The following is a 23,882-nucleotide window of genomic DNA, read 5'->3' as shown; positions in this document are numbered from 1 at the left end:
CTCAAATTCTCAACTCCCCAACCTGGCTAGATAATTCCTTCTTTTTGGTTTCTACTGGGTTAAATCAAATGCATTTCTTTATGGAACCAAACGCCATGCCTGATTTTGCTGGGCTGTGTCCAATTGCTGTGGCTCACAGACCAGCGTAGGAATACCTGGTTTCCACAGACTCACACCGGCACTCTAAGGCTGAGCCTGGCAAAACAGACAGGAATAAACTGAGAAATAAAGGCACTTCTGTTGAAATATCACACTCGGCAAAAGAAAAGACCACAGCACATGTAAGATGCTACTTTTCACACCAGGTTCTGAAAAAGAGGATCAGACCTTTATCCTCTGGTCTCCACTAGTTTTCTCCATGTTAAAAATTTCACTGACAGGAGAAGAGGGGCTTTGTGTGCTCAAGATCTTACTTAACCAGCTGTTACCAGGGTATTTGCAGGGTTCATGAACTCTCTTCCCGTACATCACCGCTCTAAGAAAAGGCTGTTTGCTTCCTGGTAAAATTCTGTGGCACTTCAGAAGAAAAAAAATCCATATTTTGGGGATGATGCATACTTTATAAGAAAGTGCTATAATCAATATTAACTTAGGAGGGACACACAGTAATTGTTGCATCACATACAAATAATGTCACTATCTTCATCTCAGCTGAAAAGTTGCAGGCAGATGCAGACAGCATGCGTATCTCCCTGTAACAGCCTGCACAGCTTGGAGCTCCTCAGAGCCTTCCAAGAACGTGTCAGAGGATCCCTCTCCTGTTGTGTTTGCAGCCAACGTGTACACCTAACAGCACACACTTGCTTTTTTTCCCCTTCAGACACATGTATTTGTTATAACACCTTGGGAAGGAAAAGGGTGCTGCCTTTGCAAAGTTAGATAACTGGCCCAGTTCTTTGCTGCCGGATTGGCTGGGAGAAGCCCTGTAAAACCACGCTGGCCAGGCGCCCAGCCCAGCCCTGCAAGGCTGCGAGCTATTTCCACAATTGGCCACTTCGGAGTGGGAGAGGGGGAGGTGAAGACAGCCGGGCAAGCTGCATCTCTGCCAGGCTGCTTCCCATTCTCCTTGTTTTTTCTCAGCCGGAGCAGTTCGGCAAACCCGCTCCGGGTGCCCCCGAGCCCATCTCGCAACGCCCAGGATAGTGGGGTGTAACGGTGGTGGCCGGGCACCTGGCCCTCCCTTAGCTCTGCTGGCACAGTCCCAGGACAGGACATGTCAAGCTGCAACAACCCTGGGGGCCCCACTGCCCTGGACTTTCCGGAAGTCCTGAAGTCCCTACTGGAGTATTCTTTGCCCTGGACCAACAAGATGACAGGTAGGACTGAGGAAATATGTACTGGGGGTTCTGTTTTGGTTTCTCCATCCCCTCCTTCAGTTGCAAGGTGAGAAAGGGGCAGATCTTGTTTGCTGCAAGCCCTTCTAGGGTGTGTTTCCTCAAAGTGTCCAAGTCAGACAGGGAGTTCTGGCACTGTGCATGTTGTGCAGCTAGGAGGAAAAACAGCAGCAATGGATTGATTATAAAATCATGCTGAGCTCCTGATCCTTTTAATCTCTGTGCTCAGCTACTTCTTGGAAACCCTCAAAGATTCATGCACAGGAAAGGCTTGGGCACAAATGTTCATGCTCACATAGAAGCGACTTCCAGGATTGCCTTTTGTTATTGTCCTATGGTTAATAACCACTAAGTCTCAAGACATTGCCTTTTCCCAGACTCAGACTGTCCAAAGAGCCCAGCCTGCACAGGGCAGGCTGACTGCGCAAACTTTAATTGTTTATCAGTGAAAAGCTGGGATAGAGAACATAGCAAATGCTGCATTTTCTTTGCAAGAGCACTTCTGTACTCCTAGGCTTTCTCAATCTCTGTGCAGCATCCTAGAAAACAAATGGAAAGGACCCAGGAGGTTATTTAGTTTGGGCTTTTGCTGTGCTGAACACTTTGCTCATGCTGCACTGATGGCTTCGCTAATGCTGGGTCTGCTCCAAGCACCCATCACACAGCTTGAGTACTCTCTGGTTTTGGATAGGATGCTACATACCCTTGACAAGCTGCTTTTTAGTTGCTGTGTTTTAACATTTGCTGCACAGGGCTGGGGAGGTGTGTGGGAACACCTCGGCTCAACAAGCCTATGTCTGGGCATGAGTGAGTTGAGCTCACAGAAACAAACATGCACAGAGCTTGCTCTTCTCTAGGAAGTTGCTACCAGGACATCCAGGCAGCTCTGCAGTGTTGAGGGGCAGCAGAACCCAGGAGCAGAAAAGCCAGACACACAGTGTGGAGAGGGACCCTGCTCACTCTCCAGGGTCAATGGGAGAAAAGGCTGCTCCTGTGACAGTAAAGCATTTATGTAAGGAAAGGCACCTGCCTACACCTGCTGTAATACAGTGAGCCCTATGGCACACGCACAGCTCCCTGTGGCACACGCACAGCTCCCTGTGGAAAAGGGAAATAGGGCAAGGGGAACTGCCGCACCCCTAAGGGGCTCATTTTGTCCCATTGCTCTGCTGCCTCCTGAGAGCTTGCTCTCTTCTTTGCGGAGGCTGCCCACTAACAGGTGTGTTTACATCCCACACCGTAAGAAGTCCCACTGTTTGTGTGGACCGGGGCATGTTTTCCCAGCTGACAGTACCCAGGCAGAAAGTGGAACTGCCTGGGAGGAGGCAGTAACAGCCAAGGGCAGCTCATGTGGTGCAGAGCCTTGCTGTGGCTAAGCTGAGTTCAGCTGCTTTTCTGGGATCTCTGCTCTCCACAGCCGAGTGGATTCAATTAATCCAAGGGAGGAGTGCTGGCAAGACCTATCTGTTTAGAGTAGGGGGTAGAGGAGAGAGCAATGATTTGAAGGGAGAACAATTTAGTCTTAACTCAATATGACTTATTTGGCAGCTGAGAGTGCTGTTTTGTGGCAGCTTTCTTCCTCAGCTCCAGGACCACCCTGCCTTTCCGCATCACTTCCCGTAGTCCTCAGAACTGTCTTTATTATGCTGCCTCCCTCTCCAGATCAGCATTCCCATCATGGCCCTCTTCCCCAGAGCTCAGTTCTCTCCTTCTGGGTCTCCATACTTGGACAGCACTCATCTGGATTTGCTAGTTCTCAGGCCTCTCTCTGAAATCCTCTGTTCTGCTATTCAAACCTCCCAGTGGGGCTTGCTGTACATCTCCCCCTCACACCCTGTGCCCAGCAGTGAGCTGCTTATCACTTGCCTCCCTCCCTGCTGCACCCCAGAACCAGGCTGCTCTGTATCATCTGGCCCTGACAAGACTCCCAGCAGCAACTGCCAAGGCCGCTGCATTCCTCTCCTCACATCTCATTGTCCTCCACTCTTCCTTCTCAGCTGCAGACTGAAAGCAAATGTAAATATCCCAGGCAGATCCCAGCTTCACCAAGAAGGTAAAGCTTGTGGTACAGTGCCTGCTTTCTGTTGGCAATTGCTTTGAGCACCTAATACCCTGAGGCAGTGAGGAAAAGCTCTCAGGGCAGCCTCCCTCCTAGCTGGCAGGGCAGCGCTCATGCTGGAGCAGGGTGATGTGAGAAGCAACCCACAGGAATGTGCCTCAGGAACTCCCTCCCTCCTGCCTTTGGGAAGAGCAGCTAACACTGTGTAGTCTAGACCTTCTCCAAGGACAGTCACAACTCACAGTGGTGCAGAACAAAACTTAATACAGTGGAGCATGGGTGGAAATGTGATGGAGGAAGAGCTTGGTCAATTTAAAGGGAAAAGCCCTGGAGTAAAAGCTGCTGAGTGGTTTTAATAACCTCCCCTCACACAGACATTACCCAGCAAAGCAGCTGCCATTGAGCTCTGCAGGAGCAAAGTGCGCAGACCCTGTTCCTTGAAGGAGTGTTGTACAGTACTGAGGCACAGCATCATCCTTGGGGGCCACCAGCATTGACAACAATGGAACAAAGTGACCATGAGAGCCACAACTGAATGGGAAGCCTGCAGCCTGCCCCACTTTGGCTGCGTCTACTTGTCTAAAAGCTGCTCCTCTGTGACCTCACTTGGTTGTGTTCTCTATCTACCACCTATCAGTAGCTGTTTCCTAGACAAAAGCACCACTGCGGGCTTGCTGCTCCTTGCCAAGCTGTGTGTGCTGCCTCTGTTGTGTGTGGTCTGACATCTGTGTCTCATTACCCTCTGTGAAGTGGCATCTCCTTTTCACACATGTGCCTTTTCTTCCTGCCAGCTGAGCTTGGCAAGGCAGAGGGAGTCCATGGAGGGCACGTAGCAGCCCTGGAGCACACTGGGCAGTGGAGCATGACCTGCTCTGCCTGCTTCTTACAACTGGATTTATCAGCCTTGATAAATGATGCATTAACCTGAGCCGTTGCAGCCTATACTAACAGGGTCTCCTTTCCCAAGCTTCCCGTTGAGCAGCATGTGTGCAAGAGTTGCATCGGGAGTCCCACCCGTTCCCTGTGAAGGAGGGAGCAGACTGGGCCTCCCAGCCCACGCAAGAGAAGTAGCTGCTGGGTATGGCAGCTTCACCAACCTCTGCCCAGGTTGGGTGGAGATGTCCTCTGGTCCTCACTGCAGTAAGACAATGGAGAAAAACACCTAACCTGCGTGACTTCAAACCCATTCCTTTTTCTGGGGCATGTGGAGAAGAGTTTAGACCTGATTTTGGTTTTGGGGTTTTTTTGTCACAAAGACCACCAGGGTTTATTAGTAAGGGTCAGGTAAAATCGTGCCTTGCTAGTTAAATGTCTGAGGTTTGTGGCAGGGAAGTTCAACCAAGCAGATGCCCAAGTGCCTACCTGAGAGGAAGATGTCTTTTTTTTTCTGCTGGCACGTATGGGAATGCCTCTGCTCTCGCGGCTGTGTTGGATGCAGACGGGCCGATCCCAGCGGAGCACACCCCTCCCTTTCCCGGCTCGCAGCACTGGCTCGCTGCAGCCCATCCTGCCGAGGGAAGAGCAGCCACTGCTGACAGGAGAAGCCTGTGGCTGCAGCATGACACTTCTGCGAATTTATTCATTCTCATGAGAGGCTCCTCAGTATCCACCTGGGCTCTCGGGAATGATCTTGGCAATATTTGCTCCTTTTGTGTGTTCAGCAGCTTAAATCCCAGCACGGCATCCTTCCTGCTAGAGCAAGGGAGCCGCTTGGAGTATCACAAGAATTCTTGTGATCGCGGTAATTTGGAAAGGCGGCCTCTCCTCCCTTCCCCCAGCAGCCCGCCCATGCCAGCACTGCAGTGAAGTCCCCCTCCCTGCCCATATTATGTAGGGCACGCCGCTGCGGGCATCGTGTGGGACGGAGGGAGATTAAATCCAGGGCACGCGCGAAAGGTGATTTCGGGATCCTAACTGACGATATGCAAGGGCGGGCTGGAGCGTTGGCGCCGGGACAAGGAAGGGAGGGGAGGGGGTTCGCAGGCGTCGCGCTGCCGGGACGGCCCTCACGGACGCCCGGTCGGCCGCGGGCCCCTCAGGCACGGCCGGGCCGCAGGAGGCGCGCGGCCTCCCCCCGCCTCCTCCGCCCGCTGCCGGTGACGCAGCGCCCGCGGGAGGGGCGGAGCTCCGAATGCTAATGAGCTCCGTTGAGACCCCGCCCCTGCACGTGCCCTGGCGGGCGGGGGGCGCGTGCCCGCGCCTGCCGCGGGGAGGGCAGGGCGGGGAAGGCGGGGCCCGTCCGCGCGGAGCCGCCCCCCTCGGGGGGCACGGGCCAATCCCGGGGCACGGAGAGGCCGGGGCGAGGCGGGGCCCCGCAGCTCATGAATACTGAAGCACGCGCCAGGCGTCAGCCGGCCGCGCCTGCGCCGTTCGCTCCGCGCTTCGCCGCTGCCGCCGCCGCCGGGTCCCGGGGAGCCGCCGCCGCCGCCAGCCCCGCGCCGCCGGTGACCGCTGACAGCCCGCCCGCCCGCGGGGAGTATGCCCGGCCGCGCCGCGCACCAGGAGGCGGCGGCGGCGGCGGGAGGACCAGAGCCCACTGCAGCCGGGGGGAGCGCGGGGGCCGCCGCGCAGCAGGAGCGGCGGGGCCTGGCGGGCGCGTTCCCGCTGGTGCTGAAGAAGCTGATGGAGAACCCGCCGCGGGAGGCGCGCCTGGGTGAGCGCGGGGCGCGCGCGGGGGCCGCGGGAGCGCGCGACGCCCCCCGGTTCTCCACCCCCACCGCCCCCTTCCCGCCCCGTGGCTCGGAGGGCGGGACTCGCCGGGTCACGGCGGGACTGGCCGCGGGGGGAGCACCCGCGGGAGAGGCCGCACGCCCCGGCCCCCTCCCTCCGCCCCGTCCCTCCCTCCCTCCCTCCCTCCCTCCGCCCCCCTGGCCGGCCGAGCCAAGAGCCGGCAGCACGGGATCGCTCCCCGCCTCCCGGGGATCGTCCTCTCCGGAGCGTGTAGGTGCCTGCGCTGGGCAAAACCCAGCGCTGCGGGAGCGAGGGGTGGGCAGGAGCCGAGACGTGACACGCTGGTTTTAGTCCCTCGGCTCTCTGCAGCCTCCCCCGCCTGTAGACGCGTAGCTGGGAGCAGCGGCGAGAAGGTTTCCAGTCTTGCTTGACCTTAATTGCTGGGAAGTTGCCCGATGACACGAGTAAACAGCGGATCCCCTCAGATTAGGTTCGGTGATAATCCATAAGGGTATGAGTGACTGCCTGTACATGCAGTCCTGCATGGGCCGGAGCTGCCTCTCTGCCACTGGTGATGTGGACAGCAGCTGTGTAAATAACAGTGCTGCTGCTTGGAGTCTTTGATGCTGATGGCACACTTTCTTTTTTTCTTGGCTTTTTTTTTTTCTTTTTTTTTTTCTCCTCATCTGGCAGTATTTTTGCCTTTCTGAGTATCAGTTTCATTTCGAGGAAGGCTCAGGGTTATCTGCACTGCTGTAATGCCCAGTGTACTGGTGTATAATAAAAGAAGTCCTTACACCTATGAATTTTGAGGTTAAAAATAATTTTTTTGAACACTAGACAACATCCAGGGTAAACCACAGCATAAACAAGGTTGGCAAGATTGTTGTCAGTGAGGATCCTACCTACCTTGCATATCTAATATTGCACAATACCCTGTAAATCCATTTTGTGATTCTGGAGACTATCTTTCTCTCCTTTCTGCTAAAAAAAAAAAAAAAAAAAAAAAGTCAGTTTGTGATGAAGGTTTTAGTATGTTGCTATGGAGCAGGATGCTGCAGCACACAGAATCTTGAATCTTCAAAATAATGGGATTTCTTAAGATATTTCTGCACCCGGTCCCGGTCCTTTTTAAAGACATTAGTGCCAGCAGGGGCATTTTCAGTTCATATATGGTTGCTGATAGGGATGTAGTGACTTTGTCTTGGGGCTGATTTTTGTGTTCAGAATCATGTGATGTGGCCTATGGAGATGTAAAATTCTGAAATTAATATGATTTTGAGGTACTTCATTTTTCCAAAATTAGAAACATTTGATACTAGATTGATTACTGGATGACCCCATTCCAGCTGGTGAAGGTGTTCAGCTGGATCCTCTGAAGCTTGCTAGTGAGTCCATTTCATCTTGATTATCCCTCTCCATTCATGGTGTGGTAAAGTTCAGGTTGTTCTTGTTCTTAAAATTTCTCCATAGATTTCCTTGGTTCACCTTGTTCTGTTTCACTTCACACTTTGTGGAACTTGTTGCTCTCTGTTTATTTTGGTCTCTGATACTTTTCTTGTTTGCATATTCAAGACAAAAGAAAGAATGCCTTCATTGTCAGCAGGTAGTTACTCCTGATTTACAAAAGGCTTGTCAGTAGACCTGTGACTCAACTGACTTCAGAGGGTCCTTGATTATTTTCTGTTCTTGTAGCAGTGATGCACTCAAAATGTTAAAAAATTACTCATTCACCTAATCCAGTGGTGCACTTTCAGCAAACTTTCCGAGAAAAGACTCTGTGCTGTTGTCTGCAATGCCTATTGACAAAAACACAGTTTTCTGTCTTACTCTGCGAGGAATTAGATCAGCTAGCAGCAGCGTCTGTCCATTTGTAGTCTCTGCAAGCTACCTCTGGGTCTTCCAACTGCTGTGGGTAATTTGACGACCCAGTCAAAGCAAGCAGCTTTGTAATCCTCCTGAGCAGCAGGGGAGGGAGCTCAGCCAGTTCCAGCAGAATGCCATCCCCTTGAACGCCCTGCCATGGCCCAGGTACAGCTCACCAGCCTGGCTGGAAGTTGTTGTTGTGTATGTTGGAAGGATTAAATAAATAAAAATAATGATATTTTTATATAAAAAAAAAAGGAAAAGTCCCGTGGGTTAAGGGAAGGCAATTATTATTCTTGAGCAGGAGTGTAGGCCTCTTCCATTAATAACGAGCTGCTGCATCCTCTCCAAAGGATGCCTTCCTTAATCACCAGTTGCATGCTGCTGTGGCAGGAGAAATGCCTCAGCAAACATCACAGCAATGGGCATTAGGGGTAGGGATCCCTGCAGCCTGCCTTGCTCCATCCTCACAAGTGGGACTAAAGGTTTCATTTGACAATATTTTTTTCGGTGAACAAGAGGAAGTTTGTCAAATAAGTATTTGTTCTGTTTGTGGCTCGGCTAGTTCTTGACAGCGTGGTGGCCAAAATCTTTTGCTTGGCTTTTGGTTTAGTTGGTTTTTTGGTTTTGAAGAAAAACCAGGACAAGGAATAAAGCTCTTTTCATGCTGCTGCTTCTGGTTAAAACAGCAGTATTTCCAACAGTTCAGTAACTGGAATGGTCCACTTAAGTCACTGAGCAGAAACTGGTGTCCTCACTGCTAACAGCAAATGTGTAGGCCAGTTAATAGGTCACAGGAGCAGAATGAGGGGGCTAAATCGGACAGGAGCCATCATCTGCAGAAGTACAGTTGGGATTTATCAGGGTGACCTTGAATCACTGCAAATGGAGCCTCTTAGGATACTGCAGCTCTACTGTCAGGTAATACCTGTTTACACTATAAATATCTGAAGAGAATTAATCTTTCAGGTCCCTGTGCTGAGGTAGGCAGAAACTTCCCCCTCAAGATGCAAGAAGTTAATTAGTGTTTCATTAGATATTGTGCACCCAAGCAGGATGTTGTGTGGCAGAAATAAAGATTAAATGAATAGAAAGAAAGCCCGTGGGAAAACATCAATGCAAAAATGATCGTACAAAGGTTTTACCATGTTATGTATTGTCTTTGAAACAGATGAGCTCCCAATATGTGTGTTAATTTCTGCTATTTTATTTCAGATCCTGTTAGAAGTGAGGGAGGAGAGAGAGACAGCATAGCTAAACAAAGACAGCACTGGGGGCCCAGCGCTTGCTGAGCTGTCAACTTGTAGCAAAAGGACAAAAAATTTCAAATGCTTTTCTCACATGGAGGAAGGATCTAATCTGGTGTGAGCCAGGGACAATCACAAGAGGAAATTGGAGGAACCACAGTTTTTTCAGGTTACTGCAGGACAGCAGAATGATCGTGCACATACAAAAGGCATTAAAAGATCTGAGAAGAGCCACATATGCCAGTAGTGTAGTCTTTTTAGCATCTGTCTTCTGAAAAATATTTTTAAGCCTTATATTCAGTCTAACAATCAGTTAATTTTTGTTCTCCTCTCTTGGAGGTGTCATATTAGATGTTGCAAAACAAAAGCACTAATAAAAGTGGCATAACATAATGGTGTACTGTTGTTTTCAAGAGTTAAGAAATTATTTTTTCTTGTCAGTTGACATTTTGACTTGACATTTCACAAGTTTTTTATCATGCTAATTAAAAATAGTTATTTACAAATATGTCCTTATTGTTGCTTGGATTTGTTTTGGTGCTGTCTTTACTAGGATATCATCCACAACATCCAGTGCAAATCTGGGTTTGGTTGTGCTGGGCACTATGAAATGTTGGGGAGTACACAATCTCTTCACAAGTGAAATGTTGGTTCCAATTTGGTGGGATGTGCTCCAGTAGTAAGGGAAATCCTCCTTATATATGGAGTAGATGCTTTTTCTTTACTGGCTTCAAGTAGGAGCTGTTTAGAAACATTCTGGTTATTTACATCGTTACTGTTAACCTGCATGTTTGCTTTGCCCAAGCAAAGGGTAGCAAAGTTTCAAAAGTCCCCACGAAAAGGAGTTTATAGCAGGAAAAGGAGCTGGAAGATGGGGGTTTGGAGGGAGCAGTGTGAAGTGACAAGGAGAAGGCCAAAAGCTGCAAAGTAATATTACCAAAGCTTAGGTCCAGGAGCCACTGGTCTGAATTTAATGTGTCCTTTAGGTACTTGCTCTTGATCCCAAGCTGGTGGCTGGTGAATACTATCTCAGCTGCTTGGTTTAAAATCAGTATCTTTTGTATAAAATATTCAGAATATGGTAGATAATTTACTTTGTATGGCAGCAGTGTTATTTAAGCCATAGAAAGCTCTTTCAGTCTCAGATCCACACCAGCTAAGGCAACAGCGGAAGGAATGCCACTTTTATCAGAATAGGTTTTATATAAATAGGCTTTTCTGATTTAGAGCTGAGTTTCACCCCCACTTCCACCCCCGATAAAGAAAAATGCTTCTTTAGCATATTGTAGCCAGTCTAGAAAACCCTAATGCTAAAGAGTGGTGCATTTATTGGGCTAATCTCTCTTAATACTGGAGATCCAAACTGGTCCAGTGTATGTCCTTGGAGTCCCTGTTCTATTGAACTGAGTATTTGTTGGCTTCCATGGTAATGCCCATTTTGCAGGTGATTAGGGTACAACTGGTGACTGTCCCTTCCTTTTGACAGCAGTGCTGGCTCAGTGCTGGCAGTACTAGCACTGCTTCTGGAATGCCTCCTTCACTGCTGATAGAACTGCATGGCTGCATGGAGAACTGGATCAGGAAAATTACTTGGATTTTTAATTTTTTTTTTCTGCCAGCTTATTTTTATCTCTTAAATTATGTAATTATTCCATAACTTGAGTTTTCTGCTTGGATTCTGTCCCAGACAATTGTTAAGATTCAGTAGCTATGGGGAACATAGAAATAGCCATTTTTCTGTAATATGTGCACAGTAGCACAGTAAATGGCAAAAAACTCATCAGTCTCTTGTGACTTGGGGGTGTGATGTGGGAGTGTGCCTTATGAGACATCTCCCCAAAGAGTGAAAATTGTATGTAGGTACTCTGAGCTATCTATAGTGAGCAGCACTTGGAGCTATTGCTTTCTGTGGACATGCTGAGTCATTTCAGAGAGAAATGCTTCTAAAATGCTGAACAATAAGCATCCAGGTCTCTGATGTTCTGTGGACCTTTTGACTGATTTTCAAATGTAATCTGAAAACCCATATTCCTCTCCTGTTTGTATTTAAATTATTGTTCTGCACCTGCCTTCTTTGTGCATAGAGTAAGCTACTCTGCTTCCTCAGAATTTTCTTAACGATTTCCCGTGGAATCCTGCTTAGGGACACTCACCTTCATTGTCTTCTGAGATGGGTTTGTGAAAACCAGGCTGTTTTGCAGTGACTGGTTAATAAGCTCCATGCAGCACTTCATCTCCCCTTGGTAAGCTGTCACAGCAAAGATGCTGGTCTGCAAGGCTGCTCAGCTGCCTGTGGCCCAGCCATCACAGGGGGTTACAACGTTCCATACGTAAATGCTCCTTTTCAACATCTGGTTTTCCAGATCACGTCATGAGGCAGAACCATGAGCTTAGTGAATTTCCTTTCATGGGGATTTTGTTGGACTCTTAAACCTTGAGTCTCTCCTGTGTTTCAGCTTGTACAGTGACCTACTTGTATCTTACAGATAAAGAGAAGGAGAAAATAAAGCTTGAAGAAGATGAGGCAGCAGCTGCCAGCACTATGGCAGTCTCAGCTTCCCTCATGCCACCCATTTGGGACAAAACTATTCCTTACGATGGCGAGTCTTTCCACCTGGAGTACATGGATCTGGATGAGTTTCTGCTGGAGAATGGAATTCCTTCCAGCCCTACTCACCTGGATTTGAACCAGAATCCACTCTTGCCTGTGGCTGAGCTGGAAGGGAAGGAATCTGCCGGTGCTTCCACTGGTTCTCCTGCATCATCCTCTTCCACTGCAGTTTACCAGCAATCTGAAGCAGCCTCCAGCACAGGTAGACGGAATAATATGGGGCTCTGAGGGACTTCTGTTGTTCTCATATTAAAAGGTGTATCTCTAGATCAAAGAGGAGATATGCTAACCTGTCAGTGTTTGCTGTGGCAGGTTAAACAGTACAAACATGCTCAATGTAGAGCCTTAGTTCATGTGTCAGTTCATGAAGATGCTGCCTCTCCTTTTCTTTCCCTCTTCCCGTCCTATAAAGAAGGAGTGTCTGTCAATGTGCAGTCTGTCTATCAGTGTGCAGTCTGTTTTGCTTTTAAAATTATAAGAGCTGAAATAGCAGCATAAAGTATTTGCTTTCTTGGTATTGCTAATATAGGAAGAAGCTGGACAAGTTGAGAACATGCTTTCTCAGGTTATTTTACAACAGATTTGATAGCTTGTCACAAGTAATTTTTACTACCTTGGTCTGCTTGGGTGAACTTATGTGAACTTAATGTACCTCAAATAACAATGTTAAATAGAAAAACAATGCAGCAGTCTTTATTGTGGTAGCCTGGGAAATGTGAAAACAGACACTTGGAAAAGGTGTTTTAATGATGCAGTTTGATGTTCTTTGGTGCTTTGAAGTGGGAATGGAGGAACAAACGAACAAAACTCTGCTTAAATGGTACTAGGAAACTTCATTTGTACTATGGAGATCTTCTCTATTAAAGAATTCAGCTGCTCAGTTTGCCCTAGATTTGGAGTTTAAACATGATAGCCATCACAGTACTATTTTACGAGCAAGGTTTAAAGAAAGCATTTTGCTCTGGACCTCTTTTGTGAATCTGTGGGAATGATAACATGGAACTCCTTCCATAAGCTACAAGGTGTGGTGGCTTTTTTCTAGGTGGTATATGCAAAACTTATTTATTGATCACTACTGCACGTTGCAGTGACATGCAGTTTTGCAACTCATGTATATGAAGTTTTGTAAACAATAGATAATTATGATAAAGCTCATATGAGCACTACCAGTGTCAGACTTTCCTGTTGGGGCATTTACTTCTGTGTGGCAAAGAAGAAGAATGCCGTTGCATTTGTAACAAATCCTCCTTTATTTAGTCAGTTGTTTGGAAGTCTACTTGTCTGACCTTTGAAGGTCCCAGGAACTGGCGTCTTTGGGCAGGCTTATTTCTTTAAGGATTTGTATGGTACAAAACTCAGGCTGATACAAGTTTCTCCCTTCTTACTGCTGCTGGAAGTGATTTTTATGTGTGCAAAGCATGTAATTTTTGCCAGGGAAGTATTAGCTCCTGTCCTGCATCTGTCTGCTCATGTCTGTTATTCTGGCATATGCTCCTGGAGTTCTGTTACAGACTGGACTGTGAACTCTTTCTCTGTACCAGCAGCGGTACAGCACCCACCACACCTCAGGGAAGCACCAACTAATTCTGTTAGATCCTTCTCACCACAGGGCAATAAAGTTGCCTTCTTTGTTGATTCTCTTCTTCCTGCTGAATATATTGTAATTTCTCCTGTTGTTGCCAGAGTCCCCACCACAAAATGAGAGAAATACGCCCAGCCCCATTGATCCTGACTGCGTAGAAGTTGAGGTGAATTTTAACCCTGACCCTGCTGATTTAGTGCTGTCCAGTGTGCCTGGTGGTGAGCTCTTCAATCCTCGCAAACACAAGTTTACTGAAGAGGACCTGAAACCACAACCTATGATTAAAAAAGCCAAGAAGGTTTTTGTCCCAGATGAGCAAAAGGTAACAGATTTATTGCTGCAAACTCTTCTAGGCTTTGATAAAATTTTCTGACTCTTTGTCCAAACACTTTGATACACAGAGCTAATGCAGTTTACCTACATGATTGGGCAGAAGCACTGCCAAGAATAGAATTGGCAAGCCAACTGCTGTGCTTGCTGGTTTGCAGGTTTTGGTATCATGAGCTAATTACTGGCAAGGAGCAACTGATCATGCTATACACAGAAATTAGAAGAACTATCAAGTCAAATCCTCATCACCTGCACTTTTGAAGGCCATTGTCTATATTTGCCCAGTATTGTGTCTAATCTGGATTTAAGCAACCCAGATGACAGAACAGGTGGTTTTATGTAAAAGTTCACTCCTGAATTGAAACTAAGTAAAGGAAGCATTTCAGTTGGACAGCTTCTTAATACCCAAGTCTCTAAATCTGTTTAGTTCTAGCAAGCCACTGGGTTAATCCTAAAAGAAGACTTGTGTAAAGATGAAATCTTACAGTACTGCGTGGTCTCCATTTTGATGTCCGAGCCCTGCAAACCTATGGAGGAGATTCCTCAATATAGCAGTCAGTGTGAATATCATCATACAATAAGAGGTGTCTCCAAAGCACTTGTCAGTTTGGTATCTTTTTTTTTTTTTTAATACAGGATGAAAAATACTGGACAAGGCGAAAGAAGAACAATGTGGCAGCAAAGCGTTCCCGTGATGCTCGGCGATTAAAGGAGAATCAGATCACAATTCGGGCAGCCTTTCTTGAGAAAGAAAATACAGCCCTGAGGACGGAGGTGGCAGAGCTGCGCAAGGAAGTGGGACGATGCAAGAACATTGTTTCTAAATACGAGACCAGATACGGACCCTTGTAAGCACACCCTTTTCCTTGTTAGGGCTCTTTGTTTTAGCCTCTTAGACTTCTCTGCCTTCTGTAGAGACTCCCAGAAATAAAGTTTATGGAGGCTTCGCCATTTTGCATCTACACTAGAAAGAAACCAACAAAACACAAACAAACCCTGTTTCTGTTGGCACAACTCATTCAGGCCCTTTCCTGATCATTCTGTTGTCCAAAATCTTAGTGTCCATATTTAGAACCTTGTTTTCAACGCTGATAAAACATTTTCTGATGTCATACAATTGAACAGATTCACCTGTCTAGAGGAATAAATGTGGATCCCTCCAGACTGGAGAGAGCTTTACTATCTGTTCTAACCTTCATTTTTAAGTGGAGAAAGAGCCTAGGAGACTCTCCTCTCAATTTTTTTTTTCTTGTTTTGTTTTGTTTTGTTTAATTTTCAAACTCTTGCTCTTTTCTCCTCTCCATTCCACCTCCCTCTCCAGTAAAAGTGTAAAACATAATTTTAGGATATAAGTAGATGTTGCTGGGCAGCATCATTAAATTGTTTCCTCTCCCATTCAGAGGCACTAGAAAGTATCTGTTGGATAGAACTCTGTTTCTGCTGAAGAGGAATAAGAGAACCTTTAGGACAGGAAGACAGGAAAACATTCAATCTCTTGTAAAAACAGAAGTATTGCAAGGTTAATCTATGAATGTTATGCAGAATGGAGTCAGTGCAGTTTAGATTACAATACTGTCTAAATGTCTTGATAGGTTCTAATCCTGGATAACTTGCAGAAACCAAGGAGAGAGAACACTAGTGAATCACTCGCTTTACATATGTGGACAAAATAATTTTATGTGGGTTCTAGACTATTTCTACCACCACCCCTCCTTTTTTTCCTTAGAGGGTCTTCCCTCTTGAACTGCTGATAAAGCAGCGTGTTGCACTTAACTGAGAAGTAAGGGAGATTTAGAAAAAGAGGTCTGGCTCATTAGGCTGAACCTTGAGTCCCAGCTGTTAAAAAATGGCCAGCACCTTATGCTTTGAAAGAAGGGGCTTTTTTAAAGAAGTCAACAAGCCACTGTTATTTTACTGCACCTTACCTGTTGTGCAAGAGATTGAGAAAGAGTTTTGGTCCTTTGCCTTGTGAACACACTATGGGATAAGCTACACCCACTATAAACATGAACAGTTTACCTCACTATCTCCTGTGTAGCAGTATATCTGGTCTCTCCACGCTTGCTGGTTCTATCTCCAGCATGTTTCCTGATAGAAAATTAGCACACAAGACTTGCCCTCTCGGAAGTAATCCATTCTCAGCACCAAGCACTGCTTCAACAATATATGGTGTTAAAAGAAAAAAATACGCTGTGTGTGATGTTGAGACCTTCTACACGACCTACTACTGCAAGAACTAGAAGCTTTACCACATGTATATGTCTAGAAGTCCTCTTAACAGAAGGAAAGAGAAGCTTCAAAAAAGAAGCTGTCTTAAGATAGTGGCTCTGTCAGAACTCTTAGGCTATACTTCCTGGGATAATATTTATATTAAGGAGTAAATATGGGATGGTGGTGTTGCGGGTAGTTGCAGTTCCTCTATTGAAATCTGAAAATACATTAGAAAAGCATTAGGGTTTATTTTCTATGCTAAAGACTAGCTTGTCTTTTAAACACAATGTGGAAATTATGAGTTTAGAGCAATTTTGTGTTGAATTCTTAAGGAAGTGGAGAAGCGGGCTAATCCACAACACCTAATGTATGCTTTGAACTATTCCCCCCCCACCCCCCGCTGTTTTGCTCTTAATTTGACTAGAGTGGCTCTTGATGCAGTGTTAGTCTAATTTCTTTCAAACATACTAAAAATTGTCACCCTTTCAGCAGGGGTTTTTTCTTTCACAGGGTGGTTTGTGGTGGTGATGGTGGGAAGTATGTTATAAATAAATTGTCACACTTAACACTTTGCTTTGTTTAAAGTGACTTATCTGATTCCGAGTGATGCAACTTTAAAGACTTTTAAAAACAAAGAAACTAAAAAGCACACATGAATCGCCAGACTTCAGAGTGAGCAGTGAAATCTATGAGGTGTCCCAACACAAACAACTGATGATGACCCTGCCTGCCTCCTTGCCTGCAAGTACCCCATCTGACTACCCAGGGCTGGGCATGATGAAAAGTACAAAGTCTCCTTAATTCTGTATATGGCTTTCTTATCTGTCTTTCTCACTGTAACTATGAACTACAATAAGCTTACCTACTGGGGTTTTGTCAAGACACTCAAAGTTCATGTCTCAAAGTCTGTTGACAGCCTGTGTGAATAGTGACTCTTCGTTTTGGCACTCGAGTGGAAGAAGAGAGGGAGTTTTAAATGAAAGTGTCTGTATCTATAAAGAACTGCTATATTTTAAGACTCTTTTCCCTGCAGTATAATGAATTTTATTTAATACTGCGGCTCACTTCTGGTACAGTGTAGCGTATTGTGGAGTACTGTGAGTGCAGAACTAAAGACACCGGGAAGACAGCAGCCCGTAATGTGTGTGACTTCAGTGCAGAAGATTACAGCAGATGTACTGAAATAATCCAGAAAGCACCACAGTGTGCCATACAGAGAGTAATAAGCCTCTATCAAATGTCCCACGTAATAATAAACCACGTCAGTGGCTTTCCTGCTCCACAGCTACACTGCTGTAACCTGCCTTTTCCTTTATTTCATTTATGAGGCTCACGTTCTTTTACGGTATCTTGCTGAAAAAGGATCTATTCTTCTGCTAACGACTTAGCAATCATGGAAAAGGTGCTATTCTGAGCTGCTGATCTCCGAGTCTTTTGGCAGTCTGAAACTACCGAATGAGAATTAGCTCCAGGAAAGCAATGGCTATTAGTTGCCATATTACCATTTTCTGTCTCTTGACTGCAGGACAACTGTGATGCTGAAGGTGAAACAGCCAATGATACCCCACAGTTACAATGGGCAGTTTAAGAATGAGGACCCTTGTGCTCGTATGGGAGGGTAGATGAAAGCTTGGATGGATTGCGGAGATGTCTATTATGTTTAGAAGATGGTGGAAGTAGGTGGAAGTTCTTCTGTTATAAGAATTTCATCAGCATAACAAGAATCTGCTCTTATATTAAGGGAGCTTGAGAGCTAAATCTCTGTGGGAAGAGCAAGAGTAATTATTTTCTAGGAAAGGAGTACAGGGCCATGCTTGTAGCCAAAATGGAGCTTGTAAGACACGAGTGTGTTCATGCCTGGAGATTGATGAATAGCATACACCTCAAAAAAAAATTCTTGAGAGCTTTCTGAAGCACAAGTGCCAAAATTATGAGGCATGACTAGTTACCAGCATAGTTCAGTGCTATCATATTGAACAATTATTTTGACTTTGTGTTTATCCAAGAGATTCTACCCCTAATTTCAGAGCAGAAACGCAAAGAGAAAAATGTGAGAAGCAGCAGCTAATATTGTAAACTTAATAAAAAAAAATTCAAAACCCAGGATTCATAACCAATGTTTGACAGCATAACCTTTGTACAGAGCTTATATATTAAATGTAGTTTTTGACCTATCATTTTTATGGACTATGTACTGAAGTAAAGAAAGTGTTTTTAATTTTTTGCTGGTTACCAAAGTATGACTTACCTATGACTGTATTATTATAAAGCTCTGAGATAATCTTGGGATATTTTTATCAAATAGATAGATATCTTAGTTCCATGTTGCTGATATGGCAGCATATATCTCTACCTGTATTGAGTACTGCTGATTTGGACTGATATTTTCAGTATGTACTGGTTTTTGCTTCATTTTGGTGATAAAGGCCCAAACCATGGATTAAGAAAAACAAACCAGCAACAAAACAAACAACCATGACAGCATGTAAATGTAGCAACTTTTTTCATTTATGATTTCTGAATTTTCAGTTAGCCCTGGCTGTTCTTAAACATCATGCTTTCTGTTTAAATCACAAAGCGAAAAGCTAAATAACTGGGCAAAGAAGTTGCTTCATTTGGATCCTACTGTGCTTAGGAATATCTTTTAAATACTTATATATTGTGTACAGGATTTGGTTTTGCAATATGTCATGACATTTTAACAGCAAAATATTCAGTCAGTGAGATTAGCATGTGCAATTCTGTTGTTTTATTTCTGTTATCTTAAAAGCTTACACATTGGAAACCAACAGCGAATGTTCATTAGATCTTTCTTTCAGAGAAGACTGTTAGCAAACATTTGTGCTTCCCTGTAGGACAATGCAGATTTGCACAATCTGTGATTCATGTGTCTACGGGTTGCAAAACTGGAAAATCGCACTTTAGGGTGAGTGCAGCTCAACTTTTGTAGCTGGAGAATTTGGTGTTGTTGTTATTAAGAAGCATTATCTTTAAAGATAGATGAGAAGGTAGTGACTATTTAAAGGAGTGCAGATATAGCCAGACAGAAAATACTGTGCAATGCTGAATTGCTTTCTCAGTTTTTGCAGTCTCAGGAAGTTAAGTTTATTGCTCCAGAGCTCCCTGCTCCTCTCAGAATGATTCACTATATCATTTTGTTCCTTTGACTAGGATGACAATCCTATCTGTAAGTGATAACTTGGGTATGTTTTCTCAGTGATCATAAGAAGACAAATACTCTTTTAGCTCAATTTGGATATTAAAAGATGCTGAATTGACACTGTTAGGGTTTGAAGTTCTCTAGCTTTGGAACATACTACATAGAGGCCATAAGTTTGCCTGATGCCAGCCTACCCAACAAAGGGACCATCTCCAAGGGGAGAGAATAAAGGGCATGTGCACCTTTCAGCATCACTGCAGGAATTGCCAGGAAAGAGAACAGTTCATGACAACTGTACTTTTATTAGGAAGAAGATTGACACCACATGGCCGTTTCACAGTACTGACTTTGAAAATATATAAACTGTGGATGAAATTTGTGGACAATGAGAGTCGTTTTTACTCTGCAGAAGACAGCAGCTATGAATAAATAATGTGCAATTTTTAATACAGTATTACTTTCATACATGATGATCTAATCTACGTATAGTGGGTTTGTGTCTAAAAATTCCAAGAAGCTTAATCTTTCACCTGTTGCCAAGATCTGCTTCCACTGAAGCTAGTAACAAAGATCTCATTAACTCCCACAGGAAAAAGTCTTTACTCTTATGTGGTTATTGTAAAGTTTTAGCAAGTGCTGGAGTCATGGGTGTCTTTGCTTTACTCCGAAGCATTTTGTGCTGGGATCAGGTGGATGCATCTCAGATTGCAGGTGTAGTGTTGGTAAACTGGTCCTGATAGTTTTGATGTTCAGATAATCTGAACTCTGCTTTTTTTTGGTCCTCCATGGACAGAGTGAAAAAGTAGTGTACTATAAACTTGTGTTGGAGAAAAAAAGTTCTTGGGTTGTTTGGTTTTTTGCTAAGCATCTTTTTGCAGTAACATTTTATATCTTTTCTGACAATTCTCCATTTCCTTGCTGTGCTGCTTGAAAGCCCAAGGTGTTCTAACTAGAAATCAGCATTTCAGCATTATCTGCAGACCTGCTACTAATTGTACCAAATCAGTTTCAAGTTGCAAGGTGCAGTGGAAGCCCAGCAGCTTTGGGAATACTGTAATAAAACCACTTATGCAGATTTTTTTTTTTTTTTTTTTTTTTGTAGATAGCTAAAGTAATGGACCTGCACAGAGAAGAATATTGCTGCTTCAGTATTGTAAGCCACCTGAGCATAAAAGGGCTTTGTTCCTTGTGATCAGGTGCTTTATTTTTAGTAAGAGAGAAAGTATCTCAGACCTTTGTAAAATCCAGATAGGCTTTTGTTCACCCCTAGTTTTAGCTGCTAAGTACAAGATGAGAAATGCAAATTTATCTTAGTACATAAATCTCATGTTTTTGGCAACATACACCTAAATGCATAAAGAGCAAAATCATTTGTTAGTGCTAGCATTGTGCCTTTGCAGCACTACAAGACTCAGACTGGCTTTCTAGATGTTCAGATAATTACTCTGGTCTGTATATCTGCCACTGTAACATGGTGAAGATAGATAAACTCACAGTTGAAGACTGGGAGAAAGGTAGAAGGAATAAGCTTAACTAAATATCTGTGGAGATGCTAACAATGCTAATTGAGAAATTACAGTGATTTAACTCATCCTAATGCAAATTGACATACGGATGTAATTTGTTAGTTTGATAGTTCACTATCCCTCATGAGTCACTTTTGCAATGCAAACTTCTTGAAGTTCAGACACCTACAGGGAAAAAGGAATCCTTTGAGTAGATACATACGTAGATAGACATAGATACTTGGCAAGGAGAGCAAAGAATGGAAGAGGAGAGTAATGCAAGAGTCTGACCTGAGTGAAATTGCTAAAACTAACACCTCACTGTTTACAATTTTAGGCCAATTTGAATCCCCTCAGTTTAGCATCATACTGAAGATAAGTAATTTTTTAGGTCTTGGGAATCTCCTTGTCTTGATCCTACTTCCACAGTCCAGAAAGAAGTGAAAGGAATATACAGATAGGGAGAAGAGTTACTGCAGAAAGGCATGAAAAAAGAGCTGTTGCTTCAACTCAGTGTGCTGTTGCGCTGGGACTTGACCTGCCAATGTGACCTGGTCAGTGCTGTCTCATGAGGAAACTACTATCTGAGGCCCCAATCTTTTAAGGCCTCAATTCTGCTGTCATTTCTGCATGGGAAGAGCCCTATATCTATAGAGAACCATGTGGACTTCACAGGATCTGTTCTTGAATGTGAAGCTCTGCCCAGGCAGTCAGCTGCAGAATTGTGTCCTTTACACACTGTCCAGTTGTAGTTATAGGGCTGTTGATATTAAGTGTAATCTGGGTGCCTGTTATATAGCCAAAACCCTTGTTACTTCATTTTCCTAACTAAGGCATGAGCAGAAGCCCTTTGCTGTACAACATCTGTAAAAAACTTTAAAATGTACTTCACATACGTCTAGTAAATTAAGGCATGTGATTTTGGTCTGTGGGTCTCAACAAACCTTGCTCGTGTACCTGCCTGAATGTTTTCCTAGATCTGCAGCTACGTTTCAGTGAGAAGGGATAGTGGGATTTGTTCTCTCGAGGGGGCACGATAGCAGCTCTCACCTGTCACTCTGGGGTGACCGCTTGCTACTGGCCGTGATCAGGGATGGATGCATCCTCCGCACTTTTATGTGAAGTTGTCTGAAATATGGTGATTAACATAATTATTGGAATACTGTATTTTGTATAACTTAGAACATGTAAATACACTTTTAAAACTAATCTGTTCTATGAAGTAATAAATAAGTGCTTCCATTGTAATATCTGAATATTGTTAATGCTTCATGTAGCTTGATTTGGGATTATTTCTTTCCTAGAGAACTACAGAAATCAAAACAAAGATTGATGTTGTGGAATTCTAGTCTAGTTGTGATGCTTTCTATCAACAAAAATGTTTTAAAAATAATAATGAGCTACTTTTAGCAGAGAAACTAAGGTTTTGAGGGAGCTGATTCTCTTCCAGTCTTTCTTTAACAGTAGTCACTGATTCCATTCATAACTACTCTTCCCATCCTGTTAGCTGGACAGTTGATTTATTTGTGAGTAGCATTTGGAAAGTAGCAGTAGTAAATTATTTGTAAACTTTAGCGACTGAGGAAAACTAAAGCTGGGTGGTTTTTGTTGGGTGTAGTTTTTTTTAACTATTCTCTCTTTTGGCTCAAACAGATCTGTCTCCACCCTTCAGCTAGACTGCAGCAAGTTGCAGTGCAACAGTGAGTGACTGTTACTGAAGCTCATTTGTGACCTAGATAGTCTACATCTTTTTTAGTTCCATTCTGTACACAGATGACACAGGTTTCCTGTTGTGGTGTGGAGAGAGAGAGAAAGTGATTAATGACTTGTGGTTTTGCTGAGTACATGTTCACTGGATGCTGCACAGCTGGACCTTTCATCCAATTTCATGACCTTTTCTATCTTGTGTTAAAAAGAAAAAAAAATAGAAAACAGTGGAGTAAGAATCGTAAGTAGTCTGCTAGGAAATCTGAACGCTTGGGTTTTGAGGAGGAGGTGAGATTAATCCATCAGCCTTCATATAAAGAGATTAGCCTGTGATGACACTTTCTCCAGCCATAATGTAACTTTGTCTTTAATGCTGTACTGGAGCAATCTCCTCTCTGGTAACAGCTGTGTCTGCAGTGTTCCATAAATGACAAAGCCGTATCTTTTGTAGTGGGCAGAAACAAGGGCATCTCTTTTTATTTTCTTCTGTTTTCTTTCCTCCTCTCTCAGCGTTTCTAGGCTGTAAAATAGCTATGAAAAAGCTAAGCAAATGTGCAAGTTATTCTGAAAACTCTGTTCTTGTTAAGCTTTTTCAGACACATACAGTTTTTAACTGAATAATTTGAGGGAACTCCTATCTGCTATATTTGGCCTGAAATTCTGTTGCCTCTTGGATAAAAGTATTTTTTTGTCTTCAGATGTGACACTGATCTGTCCCATTCATTCAGTGGGATGGATGATAAATCTGCACAGTATTTATATAAGATATAAATCTGATCTTAGTTTTACTGTGTGTTAAGTTGTTTAATCTCTTGGATGTCTACTCCTTGAGGTTGTCTATATAATTCCTGTATATGTAGCTGCTTTTTGAAGCAGTCCATCAAGAGCATTTGAGATCATCCTGACTGAAAAATTCCATAGAAGTGAAAGTGATAATAAAGCTTGTAAAGCAGCTGGGTAAAACTGTATTGCCATAAATGGTTTTAATTTATATATGACTTTTCTGTCCCAAACTGCTTATTTTGTACATAAACCTAAACACTCCTGGCAGCTGATGGGTGAAAATAAAGGTGCTTAAACAGCAATCTAATGAGGAAAGGGCATTTCACTATTACAGAGTTGGTATTATTTTATATTTCCATTTATTACACTTTTTTAAATGTATAAACCACAGATTTGAATTCTCAAAGTCTTCGGCTTGGATTTTGTGAGTAGTTTAAATCCTCTCACCTCTCTGCTCGTAACTGGTTTTTAAGAAAAAGAAAAGCTTTTTGTTTAAAATGTAAAATTTTGACTGTATTAAATTCTGTTAGTACCCTTCCTTTTTAAGAAATAAAATGTATATTCCACTATGCTGACATCCAGTAATTTTGTTCTCTAGATAGCATACTGTGTGGTGTACAGCTCCACTGCCAGCGTTACACCTGCAATTTGCAGTGAAGTTGGTAGACACTAAAGCAGCTGATCACCTTTTGGAAGCAGGCTCTTGCTGTGTATTTCCCATGTGTTAAGTGTGCTGGTACAAGTATACAGTTCCCTGCTTTTATTTTCTGGATTAACTGATTTCAAAAGCATTGCAAGGTTTTGTGTTTGTCCTGCA

The 23,882-nt window shown here is 44.1% G+C and overlaps 1 protein-coding gene across 3 annotated transcripts; it reads left to right on the top strand.

Moving 5' to 3' along the window:
* Positions 1-975: 975 nt before the first annotated feature.
* TEF (TEF transcription factor, PAR bZIP family member) lies at positions 976-23,634 on the top strand. 3 transcript variants are annotated; one of them, XM_038153762.1, is made up of 5 exons: positions 976-1,316; positions 11,663-11,989; positions 13,471-13,691; positions 14,336-14,547; positions 16,496-23,634. In XM_038153762.1, the coding sequence occupies exons 1-5, from the start codon at positions 1,214-1,216 to the stop codon at positions 16,515-16,517; spliced, it is 885 nt and encodes a 294-aa protein (XP_038009690.1). In that variant the 5' UTR covers positions 976-1,213; the 3' UTR covers positions 16,518-23,634. The 3 variants fall into 3 exon arrangements, with proteins under 3 accessions (XP_038009690.1, XP_038009688.1, XP_038009689.1); XM_038153760.1 differs by lacking the exon at positions 976-1,316 and adding an exon at positions 5,790-6,046; XM_038153761.1 differs by lacking the exon at positions 976-1,316 and adding an exon at positions 5,790-6,046 and having other exon boundaries at positions 14,336-23,634.
* The last annotated feature ends 248 nt before the right edge of the window (positions 23,635-23,882 follow it).

Source organism: Motacilla alba, chromosome 1A (genome assembly GCF_015832195.1).
Source record: "Motacilla alba alba isolate MOTALB_02 chromosome 1A, Motacilla_alba_V1.0_pri, whole genome shotgun sequence".
Classification (NCBI taxonomy): Eukaryota; Metazoa; Chordata; class Aves; order Passeriformes; family Motacillidae; genus Motacilla; species Motacilla alba.
The sequence above is the reverse complement of the archived record's forward strand: the minus strand, read 5'-3'. Positions and strand labels throughout refer to the sequence as shown.